The 22,342-nt window shown below is 36.7% G+C and overlaps 1 protein-coding gene across 11 annotated transcripts in view; it reads left to right on the top strand.

Annotated features, from left to right (window-relative positions):
* The window catches only part of frmd4a (FERM domain containing 4A), a 275,536-nt gene that overhangs the window by 178,628 nt on the left and 74,566 nt on the right, over positions 1-22,342 (top strand). For all 11 annotated transcript variants that reach the window (XM_015353190.2, XM_015353192.2, XM_015353193.2 and 8 more), the window contains 3 exons: positions 1,949-2,043; positions 6,147-6,239; positions 20,423-20,507. In XM_015353190.2, coding sequence (XP_015208676.1) covers positions 1,949-2,043; positions 6,147-6,239; positions 20,423-20,507 — 273 coding nt within the window. The remainder of the gene's footprint in view (positions 1-1,948; positions 2,044-6,146; positions 6,240-20,422; positions 20,508-22,342) is intronic.

Genomic DNA, 22,342 nt, shown 5'->3' with positions numbered 1-22,342 from the left:
AAGAGCTGGGACATAAAATATTCTCCATTACAAAATGACTGAATTATATTTTAATTTAATACTAGCTAGGTAGGAACGGTTTCATTCTCAAATGCCATAAGTCACAAGGGATCAAAAAACAATACTGGTGATTAAAAATTAAAATAGTATTTAAAACAAATTAAAAAAAAAATAAATGCATATGCTCAGAACCCAGTAACAGCCCTGGGAAAAGGAAATGGCTAACTAGCCCTATTAGCAAAAAAAGGCAGTGGAATGAATAATTCACTGGATCCGTGAATGTTTTACCTTTCCTTCTGTGGGGCTTTTGGGAACTCCATCTGCAGCTGAATGATTTTCCCTAAGGAGAAGCTTCATTTTATTGCAAAGAGCTGGAAGTTGGAGCACTATGTAAATATATGCAAACACGTTTTAAGGTAGAGAGTGTGGCCTTTGGCACATTGTTTCTGCCCTGAGCATTAATTACTAAAATTAAAGAATAAATAGAAATGGTAAAAATATGCAATAATTAAGAAGAATGAATGTGGAAATTGTTGAAATATTGGCAATTTACATATATGGCCTGATATACATGGAAAGATTAATGAAAAACATCTTTGAATTACCAAACTTGTAACTGGAGCTCTTCCTACCTTTTCAACTTTGTATAGGAGTCACCATCAGGGGTGGTAAAGTTGTAAACGGCCTTAATTGCTTATAACTTCAGTGTAATTCCCATGTGCATAATCTGGGAATGGTATAGTGCAGCTCACTGTTCCGACATATTTTTAGTATATGTGGGCGTGCCAAGTAATTTCATGATTATTCTGGGTTTGTCTGTTCAGCTAATTGAAAACAGCCCTTGTAGGTTCGAACAAAAATAGTAATTAGAACACTTTCGTGATGAATAGCATAGTGCATAAGGAAGAAAATATTTATACAGTACTCTGAATGTTATACATAAGTGTTGTATTGACCAACTGGATGAGATTTTTGGATCAATTATCTGAAAGCACCCAAACAGACTAGGTGGGCTGGATAATTCACTTTTAGTTTAACCTCTTTGTACATGTCTTTAGAATTATGCTGATTCTTTCCTGGGCTTTGTTTGGTGAATTATGATTTTTTTGCCACGTTTGTGTCATATTTTTACATTTTGATTATGCTGTCCTAAAACACACAGATTGAGTTTTCAAAAGTCGAATGTGGGCTTGATGTTTATGTCCATAGACCCTTAGAAAAAACAACTCTGAACATTTAATTGGATACTTGTGGGGGGGTCAGGTTTAGGAGTACTGTGACTTCATGTCATCCCTTTTATTTAAGATCTTTGAAGAATGCTTCACTATTTTCTATGCGGTAGAACAGCAAATATTTTTTAGCTTGTTTTACCTCATGTAGTCCAGATGTATGCCAGTATACTCACAACAGTGGTAACACATATGAAATACCCTTCTGCTGAAACAGGATTTTATTCATTTATTAGGCTACACCTTAAAAAATAGATGTAAATACAAAATAAAATAGATGTAAATGTGTGCTGATCTTAATAAGAATGAATTGGATTGAAGTGTGGAATTAATGGTGTACATTGGCAAACTAAGGTTTCCCCCTTTTGAGCTCTAAATGTGGATTTTGCTTTCACAGGGATTTTTGATCCAGACACAGAGTCATGAATGTTTCTTATTGTCAATAGGAGAGATGTATTGAAAAAAGTACTGCAGCATTTGCAGTCCTTTTCCGGTCGATAAATGACTTGAGATTTTCTGCTGGCAGTGCAGCCACCTTGGAACAAGGTTGTGTTGTTAACATCTTTTTTTTTTTAATTGGCTCAATACCTATTAGAATATGAATAAAGGCTTGGAAGTTCAAGATTCATATCTGACAATTATTTTGTACGTATGAAATTGAGCAATTTTTTTGTTTTTGTGGATGCGGTGGTGTAATGCATTATTTTTTCTCCTTTTAGCCCAAACTGCTGGCGAAAGATCTGTTGGACCTGGTGGCTTCCCACTTTAATCTGAAAGAGAAGGAATATTTTGGAATATCGTACACGGATGAGACGTGAGTAGCTGCTGAGTTCCCAGTCATTAGAAATCATTGTTCATTAAACGATAAATAAATTGAGACATCCAAACACATATTTAATAAATGCCAAGTGCTACTGTGTGTCATCTATTAGTACGTTTTAATAGACTTGGACAGCAGAATTATATGAGAAGATATGACCTTTCTATCCTGTTAGCAACCATTACACTCTAGTGTTTGTGGGAAATTTAATTAAGTTTTAATTAACACTTACAGAAGTTTAGGTCAAGATACACGTGTTATAAGAACTGTTTAACTTTTGTGACCTCGAAAAAGACGATTGTGTATTTGTGTATTTTCACAATGACTATTTTGACTAGCATATCTCAGGGGGTGAGGAGCATGGTGGCACAGTGGCTAGCATTGCTGCCCTGCAGTGCTGGGGCTCTGGGTTCAGTTCTGGACCGGGGGTGTTATCTGCATGGAGTTTGTATGTTCTTCCCTTGTTCACATGGGATTCCTCCAGGTGCTCTGGTTTCCTCCCCGAGTCCAAAGATATGCTGGTAGGTGAAATGGCTGCTGGGAAAACTGGCCCTGGTGTGAGTGTGTGCATGTCTGGGTTTGTGTCTGTCCAGGATGCACCCTGCAATGTACCTGTTGCTTGACCCTGAATAGGAGAAAGTGGTTAGAAAATGGATGGATCTAAGGGAGTTAAATCTTAATACAGATGTTATTCTGTTCTTCTTAATGATCAGTATCTTATACACTTTTATCTGGCCTATAAGATTTCTTTAAAGCCTGCAAGTAATTGGATAAGAATTTTTTCATGTAAAGTGAAAAGCAAAGTATTGGGACAGTGAAATGTCGTAAAACATCATTTTGATGTTATTAATGTTGTAGGGACATGATACTGTAGTTTAAGTTTATTGAAAAGATTACAAAATGGAACAGTAAATTGTGAGATAGTTTTTATGGCTGCTAGGAATCAAACAAAACAACAATGTCAAGTATTCTCACAGGTTATAATGTGAACATTGTAGGTTATACTGGACCAAAACTGCACTCTGGCTAGGCCACTCTGTGAAAGTCCTGTAGAGAAACAGCTGAATCTGGATTTGTCACAGCTGTCCAATCTTCTTCCACTGGCTCCATACTAAGGATGTCCTGTGGTGCAAGGAACAAAAACAGGTTCCTTGCTATTGTCATGCTCAGCTTGGCTTTCCTAGAATGGAAATAATTCTACTTACAGTAGATTTTATCTTAAGTGTTTGTGTCCAACAGTTTGTGCACAAAGTCTGGCCCAGGTCTAGTACATAGGACAAACTCAGTCCTATTTTGGTTTCAGCTGCTACACAGAATATGGTATATGTTCAGGCATCAACAAAAGTCTAAGTGTATTAATTTCATTGCACGGGCAAAATTACAATTGGAGGAGGTCGTTGTAAGACTCGTAGGACTCTCTCAATCTGTTCCTTATTAAACCTATGTTTGCTTCTCTGAAACGTGGACAATGGTGGTCATACAGTAGTCCCATGTTTAATTAGCTTGAAAGGTTGCCAGGTTTCAAGTGTGAGAGAGTGTGCAAGTTTACATTGTTGTGCAGTAATCATGGTTCATTAAGTCCATTTATTACGGTTGGTGATTGGTTGTGATGTCGTCATTGTGTAGTTGTCTTTTCCACTCCTCATTGGTTGGACATTCTAGATGATTGGCAGGTAACCGCCAGGTAGAGTCACACTCCAGATGTTTACCCAAAAAGAGGCACTGAGGTGTTGGGCACTTCAGCTTTGGAGCTATCGGGATAAACGTAATTTATGATTTAGAGATTTGTGTCAAATGTCTGCTTATCAGAGAAGCCCAGCTCTGCCACATTCCTAAGATGTAATCAGGGGAGGTATGCTATGCCAGGATTATTGTTTGTTCAAGGCAATGGAAAAATTATTAAAATCTTTCTGAAAAAGCAATCTTAAGCATGATAATAAGATTTAATGCTTCAAAGTTAAACTTCACTGTGTTTTCTTGTGTATGGGGAAGACATAAACCAAAATAGGAACAGTCTGAATTTGACCTTTTGATTTGCTTTGCCTGTGAAGTAAATAAAAATGATTACAGTACCATAAATGTGGAAAATGTTTGTAAATACGGACGTTTAAAGAGTCATGCAGAGTTTTACAAGATTATTTGAAATCCATTTTTGTGAACTCTGTAACTTATGCAAATATGTTGTTTCCAAATTTGGATTTCATGCAAAACAAGATACAGCAGTTTATATAAACAGGAATGTAAGACTTTCCTGGACCCATTTTGCATTGCATTCTCTTAATAAGCAGCACTTGAAATATGAATTAAAAAGAGATTTTCAAACTACAGAATTAATTGGACACTGCTGTAAATGAAAGGTGTTATCTGACTACATTTGTTTTGAATGTGAACTGTGTTAATGCAGTAAAAGAAAATTGATTACACTTCTAACTGTTTGGAATAAAACAGTTTTAAGGTGGTATCGGGAATAATGAATTTATAAACCCATCAATTTTTGTGGTAGGACATTTTCCTTGCTTAGATAAAGAATCTAGTTATCTGTTTGGAAATTTTAATAAGCTAGTAATAATAATTAAACTGGAAATACAAAACTGACCGATGGTGTAATCCTCACAGCTCTGTTCAACTGAAGGAGCAGCAAGCACTAAGACTAACTTGCAGAAACGTCATTTACTAGATGTCTTGACAACAAAGGTAAAGCCTTTGCCGGGAATAGTCTATAATCACAGTCACCAGAATGGATAGACAAATTCAGAAAGATTTGAATGAGAAGACTAGTAGGTACTGCTGTGGTTGAGAAAACTAACACAGGGAAAGAAAAATAGGTGTTAGAGGTGTCAGTCTCTTTAATCAGGAGTCCAGTGCACAACAGTCAGCACAAAATCCACCTGCTTAGAACAAGTCTTATGCAAAAAATAGCATTAAAAGTTGTAATTGATGATTTTAGACTGACAAATTGATTTCTGATAATATAGGTGTATCATCAAAGTCCAAACTGTAGTTGAGTCCAGCTCTAAATTTAATGTAATGGTGAAATGAATCTGTCTTCACTTAAATTCTGAATCAACAAGTTAATATGGAGCAGCACGTTCTGGTGGAGTACAAGTATCCAGATACTTCAAATCATAAATAAACATGTAGAAAAGCCTTTACCCTAATTTTAGTATAGGTGTTTGATGCTGGCTGACCATTAATTAATCAGTTTTCTTTAATTATCAATAAATGAATTATCAAAAAAGTGGGTGAATGAAAACTCCTGTAATGGAGCAGATTGGAATATCTGTATTCTATTAGCCTTGTGGTAGGATAATATTCAACCTGTGATTTGAAAAATTATTTTTTTATTTGGGAAACATTTAACTGCAAACAAACTCTACTAGGTGGAATTACCATGGGGGCAAACCTGTTATGATCATATCTTAGGACAAGAAAGACTCTTCTTCTTTGGTTGTTGGCTGGTAATGAAGACATTACATAAAACCGAATCCTGTAAAGATATTTGTGTTGAGCCAAGAGGGTGCAACGTGCTGATCACAGGACTTGTCAGCTAAGATTCATGGTGATAATTGGGGGTGAAGCCTCTGCCAGCAGACCTGCCTGCTACCAGAAGTTTTCCCTGCTTCTCCGTGATATCTGAGCTATGATCCTCATCCTTGCAGAGCACAGGAGGGGGTTGGTTCTCCTCTGACCTAAAGCATTCCCTTTTCCTTACTACAGGCTTTCTGGGTAATTGATTAGCAGGTTTAATATGCATGTTCCAGGGGGTTCTGAGAAGACTGTGTTTCTATCAGAAAGAAGGGTCTTTCAGAGCTAGGGGGAATATCACCAATTTGCATACTGCAAAGTCCTGCATTTTTCTAATTTTTTTAAATCATGTCCTTCTGACTAACTCAAGCCACGGTGTTATTGTGCAGTTAACAGAAAATGCCTTTCTTAAACCGAAGTAACCGTAGATACTAGTACTTTGGAAAAAAAATGGCATATTTTTCAAAGTCATGCCAAATCATACGGCGAACTGTTTTCAGAACTGAATGTTTGTGTAACCTGATTTTAAGATTTGATTTAATTTTAACGGAATTGATTAAAATTTCTTTCAGGGGGCATTTCAGTTGGCTGCAGCTTGACCGTCGAGTGTTGGAACATGAGTTCCCCAAGAAGTCTGGGCCAGTTGTGTTGTACTTCTGCGTCAGGTTAGTAAGAGCTGTGGTCTGCTTCCCACACAACAAATACAAAATTGATTCAATCCCTAAATGTGATAAACGGAAACAGGCAATTGCTTTTCCCCCCTTCCTTCCTTTCTGTTCCTCATGTGCAATGTTTATTTTCAGTGTTACGGAGCTCCTGGAATGGAACCGATCGTGCTAGGTTTTTGACAGATGCGTTTGTCTAGTGATGAATTGCATACACTAGGAAGAAATACCCATTATGCTCTCAAACATGATTACTTGCTCAAACACTTCAGGTTTTCAGCTTCAAAGCCTGCATCAGGATGAGAACTGCCTAGCTAGAGCATGCCGATGCACCTGACCAGGCACTTGAGCATGATAGTGCAATCAGGGTTCTGAGTACTGTGCATGTCAACATGTAAAATAAGTAATGGATTTTGTGTATGTGGAAAATGTTCAAGGTGCAGTTAAATCAGTTTTGTGAAAGACACCACTTAAATGGGCACAATTCGGCTGAAACAGCATAATTAAAGCTCCAGTAGGTTATTTGGTTACTACACAAAATCTGAAATGAATTACTGTAGGTTAATTTGCTTTGTACTTGTTTTTACAGTGATCATGTTGCACTTTTAGAAAGTGTACAGATTTAAATATGCACAGCATTTATATATGTAAAAAAGCTGAATAGACTGGATTCTCAAAGCAAATATATTGCAAGCATACTGGATGGAACTATTCCATCATTTACCTTAAGATGTACTTAATTTATTTTTAAAACATTTCAGTTACAAACTAGAAAGGGTTTCTCACCATTACAGGTATATTCATAAATATATTTGACATTAGGAGATGGTTGATGCAGCTCATGCATGATCTGATATTTGGGACTATGTCATGTGCAGACCTGTTTTTCAGCTACATTTTTCTATGATGGGTTATAAAACTGACCCTTTTGGTTAGCTGGGCATATTTGTCTCTTTCTCCTGGAAGCAAAGGCATTAAGATCTTCAGAGTGCAGCTTCCCTGTTGGGAACACTGGATGTCACAGCTGTTGGCATTATAACTGAGACTAGCTGTTTTCTGTGTCCCCTGATAGTGACTTAAACAACTGACAGAACCGCCCTTTTGTCAGCAAGCAGACATTAATGTTTCACATTGAATGCTGCCTCCATGGAACAGTGAACAGCATCAGTCCTTCGAGGAATCTTTTAACACTACCCCTATCAGAGGTTATGCTGTGTGACAATTCATTGGGCGTGTCGTAATTGGATCTTTAAAAAATAGGTGGGCCCAGCCCAACAGATGCACAAAACACACAGCTGTAAGGTTCAAGATCTCCAGTGTAATTTGTTTACAGTGCAGGGAAAAAACCCCCACAAACCAAACAAAAACAGCCAAACAAAAGCCTAAGCTCCTCCTTGAGCTCCCGACTACACTTCTTCTCAAAGTCACTAACTAGCATAGCCAAGCAACTAAACTGCTTACCGGCCTCCAAACAAAAAATTCACTAACAGTTTCCCCTGAGACTCGTCTCAAAATTTTACTAGGAAAAGTCTCTTTCTCTGAGACACTTCACCATTAAAGTACTTCCAAAATTCACAAAAACTCTCAGAAATGTCACTAATTCTTTTGGTCATCGCTCAGTCGTTCTACATCCTGTGAATAGCAGACGTATATTCTTTCCTTATATATTACTGCATGAAAACCACTTCTGTTCTAGACATGTGCAGCATGGTGATGTGGTGATATGCACTGTTGATGGATATAACAGCTGCCATTGAAGTTTGCTTGTTCTCCCTCTGTAATCTGGATTTACACTGGGTGTCCCAGGTTCCTCCCACCTTCCATGACATGCCGTAAACATTTGATTGACTGCTCAGAATAGTCCCCCATGTTTTATCACCTGAAAATGAACAGAGGAACTTAGGTACCTTCTTCCCTTGAGCCTTCTTTTCTACATACAGTATGGACTAAAGAGACAGACTTTCTCTTTAATGTGTATAGTGCTTTGCAAAATATTCCACAGGATAAGATCTGTTACCGTAAATGTTAGTAAAAACTAACCAGAATCAGATTGAAAGATGTTGTTTGCGTAAGTATTCAGACCAATGAACAGTGGACACATCTTTGGCAGCAATTACAGGCTCATACCTTTCCAGGTATATCTCTCAGTACTTTGCACACTATCTTGGTGCAAGCTTGGTGCTCGCCAATTCTTCTTGGCAGATTTGCTCAAATTCCCTCATGTTTCCATGGGATTGCTTATGGACAGAGCTTTCCAAGTAATTCCACAGATTCGCAATAGGATTCAAATCAGGATTTTGACTGGGCTGCCCAAGGACATTCACTTTCATATTCTGAAGCCACTCCAGTGAATCTCTGGCCTGGTGCTTTGAATCAGTTTTAGTTCTGAAGGAGATATTCCTTCAAGAATTGCTGGTACTTTGCTCCATCTATAATCTCATCCATAATGACAAGCTTCATAGCCTCTAATGATGAGAAGCAGAAGCAGAGCTATAACGTAATGCTGCCACCACTATTCCTAATGGTAGGAATGGTGTTGACTGAGTGAGGCACTATCTTTAAGTTTGCGTCAGATGTATTGCTTTGCATTAAGATAAAAAAGTGCTAATTTGTCTTGGCCACCCCCAAAGCCTTTTGCCACATGTTGTCAGGATCACTTAAATGCTTTGTTGCAAAATTACACAGGATTTAGGATGGGTTTTCCACTCTGCTACAGAAGCTAGCTTTGTGGAATCATTGGTTGTTGGACATTATCTTCTGTCTCAGTCACTGAACTCTGTAGCTCTTTCAATGTTGCCATTGGCCTCAAGATGACATCCCTTACCAGTTTCCTCATTGTCCAGCTGCTGAGTTGGCAGATCTAGATGGGGTCTGGGTGCCCTCCACTTCATAATGATCAACTTTACCAGCATGTCCATCATGATTAAAGAGATATGTTTAGGGTTTTTGAAATGTTTTCCTGCCCTTCTCCTGATCTGCGCTTTTCCTTATCCTTAGCCCTTAGCTGTTTTAAAAGATCCTTGGTCTGAATTGCTGCATCTTTGCTTGAAATAAACTGTAACTGAGGGATATTACAGAGATAAGTGCCTTTATTCTGACACCATATGAACCACTATTACTGTTTGAATACTTCCACAGTCACAGTAGCAAAACATGCTTCAATTACATCCTCTGTTAATACACGTCAGTATTAATTACTCCAGGCTAAAGGGAGCTTCACTAGGAAAGAATAAACTTTGGAAATGTAAACCCTTATGTATAATGCAAATCTGAATTCATCATTTAAATCTTAGCATTACTATTATGCAAGAAGAGCCTGCAGTGCAGCAGTCCGTAAAGGATCTTAAGCACGGTGTGATACCCTTCGCTTCTAAATATTCATGATTCATAATGTACATTCTAACCCTGATTTTTTTGTGGTATATTTTTTTAAGAAAAAAAGATTTTCCTTTTTTAACATGTACTCAGTGTTTTAAATAGAAGCAAGATAAAAGGAAGACGTCAACAAAACAGCAGCTAAGTGAGACCAAGTGTGTCAACATGAAAAACAAATGCCTTGACTCCGATTATGTATTTCTGCCACGGCGCCCTCATAGTCATCTGTTACTGAATTCGCTAATCTGGGCTTTTGAATGGCATGCAGACAGGCTCATTAGAGTTTCAATTAGTACCTTATCATCTTTTTTAAGCCTAGTAGATTTATTTATCTGTAGAATACTACATTTAATGCACTTTTTAAGCTTTCAGCTGTGATGTTACTTTAAATGTTACAAGATGTGAAACCAAGCCAGAGTCACATGTCTTGTTTTCTGTTTTTAGTTGTACTAATGGTGCAAGTGTTGGAGTTACCAATAGTATAAAGTAACAAAGAAATGTTTAATACTATTAACACTAAAAACAAATCGCATTTCAAAGAGATTAAATATTTTCTTCAGTTTGTTATCCATCTTAAAATCCCAATATTGTCTATATTGATGAGATGCTAGATAAAAACGTCATGAAAATTTGTTTTAGTCCTACATTTTAATGTGAAAAGTCAATAATAGGCTCCACTAATGAATCAAAAGAATTTTGACTTACAATTAAATAAATACCTTAGGTTCCTGGTGATGTTTTTATTAAGAAAGCTCAGTGCAAAGTAAAAATATATCTTAAATGACATGAAATTTAGAATGCTGATATCCAAACCACACAGCTATGGAGGAACACCAGCATGCACTGTTACTGGCACTTTATTTCAAATGGCAGCAGGTTTGCTGTCCTTAAGCAGCTCCTTAGCACAGCAGAAGAAACAGGTGAGACTGCGTGACTTGTTGACCACATGCAGTAATTTAAAGCCTGATCTCTTGAGACGCTGCTGGAGTTTAAAACTTGTTTACACTGCTTGAATCCTGCTACAATTGTTAAGAAATGAAAGGAAAAATCATCATTGTATTTTTGTCTTGTTCAGGAACAGTTGTTTTTCAGGCTCTCTTTGTTAGTGGTAGGCTCTTCTCAAATGTGTCAACATAGAAGATCACAATTTCGGTGACCTTGGATACACAATCCCTAGAGAGATTCAGGCATAAAAAGCTGCTGTATTAAAAACGGAGGATTTATCTTCATACACATTTTAATATGAAAAGTTAGTGACAGTGTTGGCCATTTGTCTACATAAGTGAAATATTTTGGTCAGTTTTATAATCCTCTGACATAAAGTGCTATATGACATTTCATTTCAAAGAATTATAAAATGTGACCATTGTAATATTAATCTGACAAGGATAAAACATATAACTGAGGGTACAATCTCTTAAATGTCACACAAGTTATATTCTGTGATTCATTGTGTGAGAGAAAATAGCCATTCTTTCTTTTTAATTGTGCAGTCTGTGAACACATGAATCATGCTAAGGCCTCCACCACATCCCTCAATTTTCCTCACTTTGGTCCACACGGGCTGAGATTATCTTTTAATTAGGGCATGACTGACAGCAGGCATTCACAGTTTTGAAGCCAGTCGATCTGTCTAAGGAATAGATAATGTATTGATTTTATGTCCATCTTATTTAATCACAATAATTACCCAGTATAACAATTGCAGATCTGCCAATCCGTTAAAGGTCCCAAAGACATCTTTATTCATTATTTATAAAAGCAAAAAAGAAAAGAAAAGTGGATATATCATGAATACTAATGTACACAATCAAGAGGGTGATTCAGACAGAACTGAAGTTTCCAAATGGTTATGTTTTATGCATTTTATTCTGAAATTGATATGCCTCTGTTTTGTATACCAATGTAGAGAATGGCTTTAGATACAATGAGACCCAGAAATAGCCAAGTGAAATGTAACTGCCAGTATTATCTGAAATATAACCAATGAAACTTTTATCTCGTGTTGGAAATTGGAAAATGCTTTCATGTCATGTAAAACACAGAACTGGTTTAGCATAAATGAAAGCTGTTTTTTTTCTGAGATCTGTTTTGATTTTCAAAGAAAAAATACAGATCTTGAAATCAGAACAATTTAAGTACCAAATGAAAGCGCTTTGGCTCTGTGATTCCTGTGAATGACTGTGAGTTTTCTTTTTCCTGAACCAGCTTTAGACTAAATCCATCCAGGTTTTTTTCTCCAGTACTGGAGAAGAATATATGGATGGTGGCAAACCAGCTTGTACTGCATATTCACTCACTGCTGAATGACAGCCCAGTGATAGCTGTGTTAAAGTCTGCTCCAAGACTGGAATCTCAAGCTTATTTAGCATATAATTAATAGCTGTGAGTTCCCCTAAAATGTTTGGTTCCTCAATAATACCTTGTCACATTAATTTACAGTAAAGAAGATTATGATTTTTATTTAGTGATACCGTATCCTAGAAGGAAGATCTACCACTGGTACATCAATAGTATTGATGTATAAATAGTATAAACATCTTATTTTCACATCGGCATACAGTGCATGTGGCCTGGAACTGTCTTTCATGAGGCGTCTCTTCAGAGATTTTGTGTTCTTTGATGAAAGCTTGTTATTATGACAGTGGAAGCATTATATACTTTAAGGATATATTTTGCTTTTGGGAAGACTTGAGTTGCATTTTGGTTTATTCTCCGAATGGGATGGTCCTGTTCGTACTGCAGAAAGAAAAAAAAAAGATCAGAAGAGTCTTCTGTCTTTGAAGTACCATCTCTGTTGAAATACACAATAGTCACTGCTAAAGAGAGCCTTGTAAAGAGTCTTTACGACACTTGTAAAGACATGCATTTTAAACAAATATGTTGTTTGTAAAGTATAGGAGTGTCTGTTGTGTTTGGGAGTAGCAGTTTCAACATTTTGTGCTCACGGTACAAGGTGGAGCTGAACTGTTTGTGAAACAACTGTTATTACGGTCTTGAAAGCCATTATTTCCCTTACTTGCGCAATAATGCGGATATTTGATTGATTTTAAATAGAAACAGCTCAAAGTCAGTTTCTTTAATCCAAGCATTTTACTTGAATTGATAAGGAACCAGAAATGCATTTAATTTAATGTATCTCCTGTATTTGTAGTGAGATGAAACCTGACAATAATCTGGACCCTGTTCTTCTGTTAGACTAAATTTTGTGATGTTATATTTGACTACTGTAGCTTTCTGTTACAAAGCAAATAGTGGCAAGCTAGTGTCAGGTTTTTGGCAGAGCTCTTTGGGTTTGCAGTGAAAATAATAATAATAAGAAGAAGAAGAAGAAAAAGCTGAGTAGAATGTCTATTTGGTTTATCTTTTATTTTGTTAGATAATGAAATTATTTTACAGTTGATACAGTTAATTTGTTTATCCTTAAATAAAGAAGAACTGTATAATGATCCATACATCTGATATTGGTTTTCTGTACTGTCTTATATAACTGCAGTTATATAAATGCAGTTGTATATAAATCAGTACAGGTAGTGATCAATGTGGAAGCCATACCTTTGGTTTAAAATTGGTACTTGTCATTTTTGTCATTCAGTTGTAGCTCTTATTGCACACTGTTTCTACATTTACATCACATATTTATGCTGTGTTGTACTAAAAATCATATTTCGCATGTGTACAGAATCCCTTTGTCCCTCAAGAACACATTTTTTTGCATTAAAAAATGAGTAATTTTGGTGTTGTGTACTGCAATAAAGGTGTATGTTAGTTATAGAATCAGTACTATCATAAACTAGCAGACATTAAGAAGGCTGAATTGTCTTTCACTTCCTAAAAGCTGCTAAGGATATTAATTCTGGTAAAAGATTTTAGATTTACATTAAATATTATGGAAAGTTTTCTTTTCATAGTAAAATGAGTTAATAGTTTTGATAGCTATCAATGAAATATTTGGTTCAGGTGCTGCTGCTACCAGACTGATTAACCATTAAGATACTGCTGCTAATAAGTGTATATGAATAACATGCAATCCTTCTTCTTCGCATTTTCCCACTGAAAGGCCAGCGGCCTTTCACATTCAATTCGAGGCAATATACAGCTCATATTATCCACTAGGAGTCTTACTCACTAGGAGTATGCATTGTGCAATGATATGCTAAACTGATACACCAGAGAAATGTAAAGTACTCAATTTTCTGGAATAAAACATTTCAATATAATTATCAAAATAAATTGCATAAAATATCAACAGATGATACTAACCTCTTTTGACAAATAGCACACACAAATTCTTCTTTGTCATTATTTTTAAAAAATCAGCCAGCGTTCATTATCTTTGCGTGAAAAAAAAGAATTCACTCCTTTTAGCAGCAATAAGTTAAGTGAAACCCTCATGTTTGAGGATTCTTATATGGACAGATATGCACTTTACGGGGTTTTAGGTCTGGAAATTGACTTGGCATTTCCAAAATCCTGAATTTCTTTTTTTTTTACCCATTCTACCCATTTTTTTTTTACCCATTTTTTACCCATTCTATCGTAGATTTGCTTGTGTGTTCTGGAACATTGTCCTGTTGCATGATGCAATTGCGTAAGATGGTCTTACATTTTCCTCGGGAATACTTTGGTAGGCTTTGGTGTAGGCTTCATGGTAGACTCAATGATAGCAAGGCATACAGCTCCTGAGGCAGCAAAGCAAGCCCAAGCTCACCACCGTGATTGATGGCTGGTACCTTCTGGTCAAAGGTAATGTTAGATTTTAGCCAACCATGACGTTTGGCCAAAAACTCCACTTTTGGTTCATCTGTCCAGAGCACATTGTTCCACTTTGTTTTCTTGGAGTCATTTTTTTCTGACCCTAGTGCTGTGTTGTTTTTGCATTGTCTTACTAGAAAATCGAAGCACTGGCTGGCTTGAAAAACACGAGAGTCAGCATAACATTCATTACAATATCTCTGCCTCAGATGCTCTGTATCTTCAGAAGATTTTATCAACATCTGAGCTCTGGACTGCCCCTGAGCTTGCAGATCATTTAAATGCAGACAGATGTCTACAGTCTTTCTGCTGATATGCCCTGATTTTTTTCCTGTTGCCACTGCAGTTTAACAACTGTATTATGCGCATGGATCAGAAAAATATGATTGTCCTGGGCCAATACACTGACACTTTGCCTTCCTGGGCATTGCTTGTCCTTCACAGAGCAGCATAGATATGAGATGATCAATACTATTCATGAGAAACATGGCTTTTCTTTAGTCTGTTAACTAAAATCATAACTTTTTGTTATATTTATACAGAATATTAATTATTTAATGTCTTCATGGTATTCAAGTAAGAAACAATGAACTCCTGGCATTTTTGTGACACTACATGACCTAAGCTCCGTGTTTTCTTTTCCCAAGTAACAAAACCTGACTTGCAAAACAAATCAACAAGCCCATTTGTTCACTATTTAAAATGTAAATAACATATCTAAATACCCAGAGAGCTATAATGCTAATTAAGATGTAAAACGTGTTGTGCTATGCCTATGCTGTTGTGGTTAGGACTTACATGTATGATTCCTCTTCAAACTAAAAGCTGTTTATTACTTATTACTGTTTAAATGATTACCTTAATAGGGGTATAACATTTTGTGTGAATCTTGATTGTGTATTGATTTCAGTATTCCCAATTGCTTTGCCGCATACAGAATTTCCCTTCTACTAACAAATCCTCTGTTATTTAAGTCCTCTTATAAGATTATCAATTAGAGGACTTAAATGACAGATACACTTAAATTACTTTTTGATACCAAATCAGTTCCTGTTCAGTTTTGTCAGATCCAATCATTGTGGAATTGTTATTTGTATCTTTTGAATTTTGAACATTATACACACATTGTTTTAACTGTGAACAATAGAAACTCATCTTAAATAAATTCAAAGAAAATTCACTTGTTCAGCTGTTTTTTTCAGGTCAAAACAGGCTCTGTTGTTTTTCTTTTATAGTAATATCATCATCAAGTCTAAATGACATTTTCAGGAATGCAGTACTCTGTGAATTGCCATAAAAAAGAACAGTTGTAAACAGAATGTTTGATGATAGAAAATGTATATTTTGCACTTCTAGTTTCAGCTATTGCTTTAAATGTACATTTTATACATTTCTATTTAAAAAACCCTTTGCAGGACTCTCTTTTACTTTGAGTCGAGCAATCTCTGCGTCTACGGAGAATAAATTCTGAAACAGCTTGAACACGGCATTCTTGTTCCAAAACTGCACAGATCTGCTCCTAAACACCTAATAGTAATCTTCAAGACAAGTGTGCTTGCTCAATCACTCCCGTAATAAGTCTTGCCAGCAAAGGTGTCCAACTCTGTTGCCAAGTGTGTGAATTTACCTTTCTTGAGATGATCTCTGCACAGGCCCAAATTTCATTGGAAATCCACGGACTGCTTCAAACATCTCACACCCCCCTGCAAGTTTAGGATTTGGTCATTCAGATGTGCAGCTACAGTATGTGTGTCAAAAATGTCAGGTCAGCAGGCCATTCACTGTCTTCCATGAGGGATGTCTCTTCCCTTTTCTTGCAGAAAAGACTTGTTTCACTTAGCTGAGCAAACATTCTCAGAGTAGTTCCACTGCTTGGCCACCTTTCTGTATGGGAAAGAATGACATTGTTTGCAGCACTGATACTCGCTGGAACAGATTGGAATTCACAGTGGGTAAGAGATCACACTTGAATAAAGTTAACAGTGGACACCACAAAGTCCATTATGGTTTTGAATTATATATATTTCATCTGCTACTGATGGATTATGTAGAAATAGTGCTTCAACAATGCAGCTTGATCATGCTCAAAGTGCTTCTAAAGACAACCAATTAAACCACTTGTCCATCATAGCTGGCACTCTACTGGACAATTTAATTCTTCAACCGTTTTCATGAAAGCATTGAAAATGTCAGTTGTCCTATCATGCAAAGAAAAAAGAGTTGCAAGTTTTTTATTAACTTTGAATGTCTCAGTGACTGCACAGACTATTAAAAGCTGCATGTTATTATTGGTGTCTATGCTTTCATCTAAGGCATCTGGAAAACTCATGAATGCGCAATCACATGAAATCTTGGATGTCAGCAGTGAATCACTGAGTTCTCATTTTGGAGAGGCCAATTTCTTTAAAGCATCTTTAGTTTCTGAACAAACCGCATTGGATATGTGGGTCATTTGCTTCTCAAATTCTCTATCAGTAAAAGGGCAGCCCAGTTCTGTGATGAGTTTAACAACCTAGAAACGTGTGATTGTGCACACGATTTCTTACTTTTACCTGAAAATGTTGTTTAGTTTTTTTCCCTGCAGTTGCTTGACTTTTGAGTGATTTCTCTCACAGTGACCACATACAGTACAGTACATTATATTATTTGGCTATGTGCAGCCAACACACTTAAGACGTTCAGTAAAAGACATGTTAAGGCACCGGATAAAAATTGACTGTCCAGTTCTGGATTGAATTTCCACATATACGATCCTCTTTTTGGTCTTAATTGGCTTTGATAGAAAGCTATTTGCACATATATAGCCTATTTATGGACTGACCCTTAGCCCATTTTTTTGTGGTGAGGCACAAGGTTTGGTATTTTAGACACAACTAGTGATGACAGGGTAATACATTGGCACTCTCCTTAATATTGCTTTATCGATGATTAATGACGATGAAAAATTATGTAACACACTGTAGTGAGCTACACTAAATGCTTTTTCTATCCGCGATTCTATAGGGAGTGTGAGGTATGGGTTAGTGAAGATTTTATGATTTTAATGTAACATACACGTACATTTGAATTTTTATTCTTATTACACTACAAAGCTTGAAGCTCAACAGCCAACCCATCCAATAACTATCATGCTTCTGTAATCTCCATCGTCTCATGAAAGTGCTTAACTTTCTCATGAGCATGGGTCCAGATATAAGTGAACATTCTCAATGTCTGATCTCAAACCTTATCTCAAAATTCTCAAACCCTTATCTAAATGGACTAGCTTAGGTCTTTCAAGAGTACAGTGGGTGTCAATAGCCTTGCTTATTTTTGAGGAAGCCATAGATTCTAGTGACTGAGCCTTTTTAGCCCTGTTGTCCATTGATCGTCCTTTGGCAAGTTATTATTTTTATTATCTCCAGTGCCTGTAGTACTGTAAGCACAACATGCTTGCATTTTTGCCAGTTTCCTACTTGTGCGGCTGTGATTTTGATGGTGTAAATGTTTTGAGATAAACCTAGGCAAGGATGATAAACTGTGCCTGTGCTATGGTGGATGTTTACAGAAACCGTGCACTCTCATGACACCATCCAAAACTACTGAAAGACAACAGCGACTGAAAAAGGATGCAAGATGGGTAGAACCAGAAGTGATCAACAAACAGTAAAAGATGATTTTCTATTGGCTTATGGCTTGCTGTTTAGTAGAGTATTTCTGTCAGCAAATGGTTGGATAGTAAAGCCTTTGCTGTATGGACTATTTTAGATGATCCTGGGTATTACCCCTAGATGGCGCCGTTTTACCCTTATTTGACGCCACAATAAAGACCAGTGTCGCAATATAATTTAATTGATTTTTGATTGTTGTTTACAGGTCTAATTTTGGAGACTTGTGCCAATTCACCTTTGTTGCTTTTGATGTTGTTTAGCTGTTTAGCTTTAATTAATTATTTTTTCACAATTTCAGGATCTTATAAGCCACCATGTAGGGGATTTTAATGTTAGATTTTCTGCAACATATCTACAAAGCCTCTAAGGTTTACATTGAGTCTACAGTGATAATGTGCAGCAATGGGTGTTGCAGCATGCTTACATCATTTTACGAAGCTGGTTGTTCTGTGATACTGGACATGCTTTGTGAGACTGATGAAAAGCAAAGTCATTAACAAAAGATGTTACATCCTTCATCATGCATTGAACATGTACTGATGTGGTTAAGAATGCAAATATCTACATCATTTTTCACCAGATCTTGATTAAGAATTTCTTTTGTTGCTATGACGTTACCAAAATGTTAAACATTGTGTAGTGCCATCATTTTTGTGTGCAGAATGCAGAATTCAATAAACTGTAACAACATGATTCTTAATATTTTTGCTATATTAAAAGTTCTCTATATTAATATACAGGCAACTATGTCCTTCTTTACATAATGGTTTAATACTCTTCATATTTTATTCAGATTGCATAGTGTTGATGTACAGAAGCTCTACAAACCTACTCAATGTGTGCCTGTCAATGTATATTTAATATATATTTATTAAAATTAAATTTAGTATAACTCATGCTTCCTTACATAACAGATTTGCAATAGGATATTTGTTTTCTTTTTGCAGGTACATTTAATAATCCTGGGTCATTGTTGATTTATTTTTAGGGTTACATACATTACATACATAGGGTTACATGTATGCTGTGATACTGTTTCAAAACTTATAAGCGTCTGTTTTTAGAATGTTACTCTACTGGTTTTTCTTTTTTCACTTTTAACTCACAGTAGAAGAAATTGACTTTTTGCATTCAAAGAATTTAAAGAAAATTATTTTCATAGAAAAATCAGGATTAAAAAGGTTTATAGTACAAAAAAATAAGGCATTTCCTTTACTAATCCCAAACCATGCACTAGAAAACAGTAGGCAGTGGTGCATTTAATATCTACAAGCCAACATGCAACAGAAAGCCAATGGCAATTTGGTGACATGGTCATCATTTGCTCTCTGGCCCTTTCGTTTCTTCCCTTGGACAAAAACAGTTCTGACGTTGTTCTTGTAATTGCCGCTAGAGAATTAAGTTATTGTGGTTCCCTTTTTAAAGAGGATTTGTAGGGCTGACTGGTTTAGGGCTGACTGGGTTAGTAGCGTTCCTGTCACCAGAGCTTCTCACTATAAATTCTACTGTGAACCATTGGTGTGTGTGCTGCGTGCAGGGGAAATGGCTGTTTGATAGATTTTATTTTGTGTTCCAGTCCATATAAAGCTAATAACAAAATCGCAGCAGAGGTCAGGACACATGAATTTGCTAGAGCCGTGACGTGAAACTGAAGGGTCCATGATTGTGTTCTTGCTTGTGTGCATGCGTACATTTCTTAATACCCTTCCTCTTGTCTCTTGTCTGTTCAGTACATTCATATGTATCTTGGCAAATTAAGTCTAATCCGCTGCACTGAAGAAGTGAGGAAATGAACATTAAATACATAAAAGAGAGCAGAAGCCAGGTCCCTAGGTCATGTTCTTGTATTTGATGACCTCTAGTGGAAGCTTTAAGCAGTGAGCACATCTTCCATGTCGAAGTGGTATAACGTGTGGTACAGCTCAATGGGAATGAAATAACTGGAATACTGTAAAGCAATAAACAATATGCTGTTATACAAATGGCTGGATTAATGACGTTTTTGTTTTTAGTCTTTCAATGTCAGTTTCAAGTCTTCAAATAGAAATTTGGAACAAATCACCCACTGTAATCTTGGGGCAGTTGGGTTTCATGATATATTGCTTAAGCATAGCATCTAATATGGCTCACCCAGTGCCTCCCTGGGACACAGGTCAATCAGGTTTCAGTAGCATAAAGTGCCAGCCCAACAAAGGGATTACACTTGCAGGTCATACTTACACAGCTGGGTGGATTGGAACAACTGGGGTCAAGTACTTTCTCAGGGGCACAACAATGTCTGCAGCAGAGAATTGAATCCACAAGCAATTTACATTTCCAGTGTTTTACCCACAGTGCTTTGCTATGCTGCCCCCCAGTATTTTGCATACCATTTCTAAAGTCTTATTTTTTAATTTTTTTTAGGTTTTACATTGAAAGTATATCCTACTTGAAGGACAATGCCACAATTGAACTGTTTTTCCTAAATGCAAAATCATGTATCTACAAGGTAAGAATGTGTTTTTAATCTATATATATATATGTTTCTAATTGGTTTCTGTATTTCCTGTATGTTTCATGAAAATATTTGTACTGCTTATAATTTCCTGTACAAATGGGATTCTTGTTTGGTTCCAGATTGTGGAATGCTTTGTGTGACGTTTGCAGGTTCTGATTCATTACACTGGTTTTCTCCAGGTGTCCTGACTCTCCCACCTTCCAAAGACATGTTAGATTGATTAGCTGATGTCTACAGATTGGCCGTTTGCGTGTGTCTGCTGTGTGATGGACTGGTGTCTCATCTATGGTGTAGTCCTTGTGCTTCCAGGATTGGCTCTGGATTGCTAAAACCTGCAATTAGTAATGAGCAGCTTTCTGACAATGGATGGATAATATTTTACTACATGGAACATGGAAATTGTTAGGCTGTTAATGAATACAAACTCAAATGAAGTGTTACAATAACAATGTCAGACCAGTTGAGGTCTTGCCATCCATCGATTATATACAGGTAATGGATATATACAAAATGGAAACTCCTCGCCACATAAGGGTACACAAATATATTGAAACCACAGACTTCCACACAGGTGTGGCTCATGCATTAATTAAGCAAATGACACGCCAGCATGCTTAGGTTCACGTATAAATATGCTGTAGAGGCCTGGTTAAAGCCAGCATGACTGCACAACTTCAGTGACTTTAAAAGAGGAGTGATTGTTGAGGTGCATTTGTCAGGAGCTTCAGTGATAAAGACAGCAAGATCCCTGGTGTTTCACACACAACACTGTCTAAAATGATGTCAACGTAGAACTTTGAAGGGAAAGATATCATCAGCAAAGGGCTACAATGGACGGAAACACATTCTCCAGCATTGTGTGTGTCCATTAATTCTAAGTGCAGGTAAAACAGGTGAGCAACTGTAGATCAGCTGACTGCAAATTAAACAAGAGGTATTAGCAGCCCAGTTTAATCACAGTCTGCAGAGAGCTTCACAGAGCAATAGCATTTTGGGGTTGCTGTGCTGATCATCACACCTGCAAATGCATGTTTGCATGTGTACAAACAGCACAGATACAAATGGTACAAAGAGGTCGGGCAATGAACTATCGCGCAACGGAGAAATGTAATACAGTCAGATGAATCATCTTCATCTTAACAAACTGACAAGTGCACATTACAATTTCTGTACACTACAATTTCTACAGGCCTGAGAGTTTGTTTCCAACAGTGAAGGGCTCTGGTGCTTCCATAATATTGTGGAAGACAAGGTCAATGATAATCAATCCTAATGGTACTGAGTGATTGTCTATACCCCATGTTATAGCATTTCTTTCCTGTCGTAAAGACACCTCCGGTGTCTTCCAGAATGATAATGCCACCATTCACAGAGCATGCGTGAGCATGATACTGTTGTTTTCTATATATCCAGGCTTTCTCAGTCACCTGAGTCACTGCACCAAATCAAGCATTTATGAGATAAAAAGAGGGACAATTTTTCCATCTCCATTAGCCATGAAGTACCTGATTGAAGCATCCCACTAACAGAATACCAGATGCTGGTAGACATGCCATGATTCATATACAGGGTATACTGGCAGTACATGGTGGCCCAACACAGTTTTTAATAACTTTATTTTGGTGGGTGTTTACATTTTTTGTCTGCTACTGGTAGCTCTTTTATAGCTATTAAGAAAAACAAACTTTAAAAATGAGTTGTGATTATTTTTAAGGTTGACCTGCAGGTAGTACTAAGAATTGTAATATATACTTATTTAAGTTATTTTAAAAATAAAAAGTAATAATTGAATACCATTTCTATTACAGATTAATCAGTAACATAGA

Source organism: Lepisosteus oculatus, chromosome 7 (assembly GCF_040954835.1).
Source record: "Lepisosteus oculatus isolate fLepOcu1 chromosome 7, fLepOcu1.hap2, whole genome shotgun sequence".
NCBI lineage: Eukaryota > Metazoa > Chordata > Actinopteri > Semionotiformes > Lepisosteidae > Lepisosteus > Lepisosteus oculatus.
Note: the sequence above shows the minus strand (reverse complement) of the source record. Positions and strands in the feature narration are given on the sequence as shown.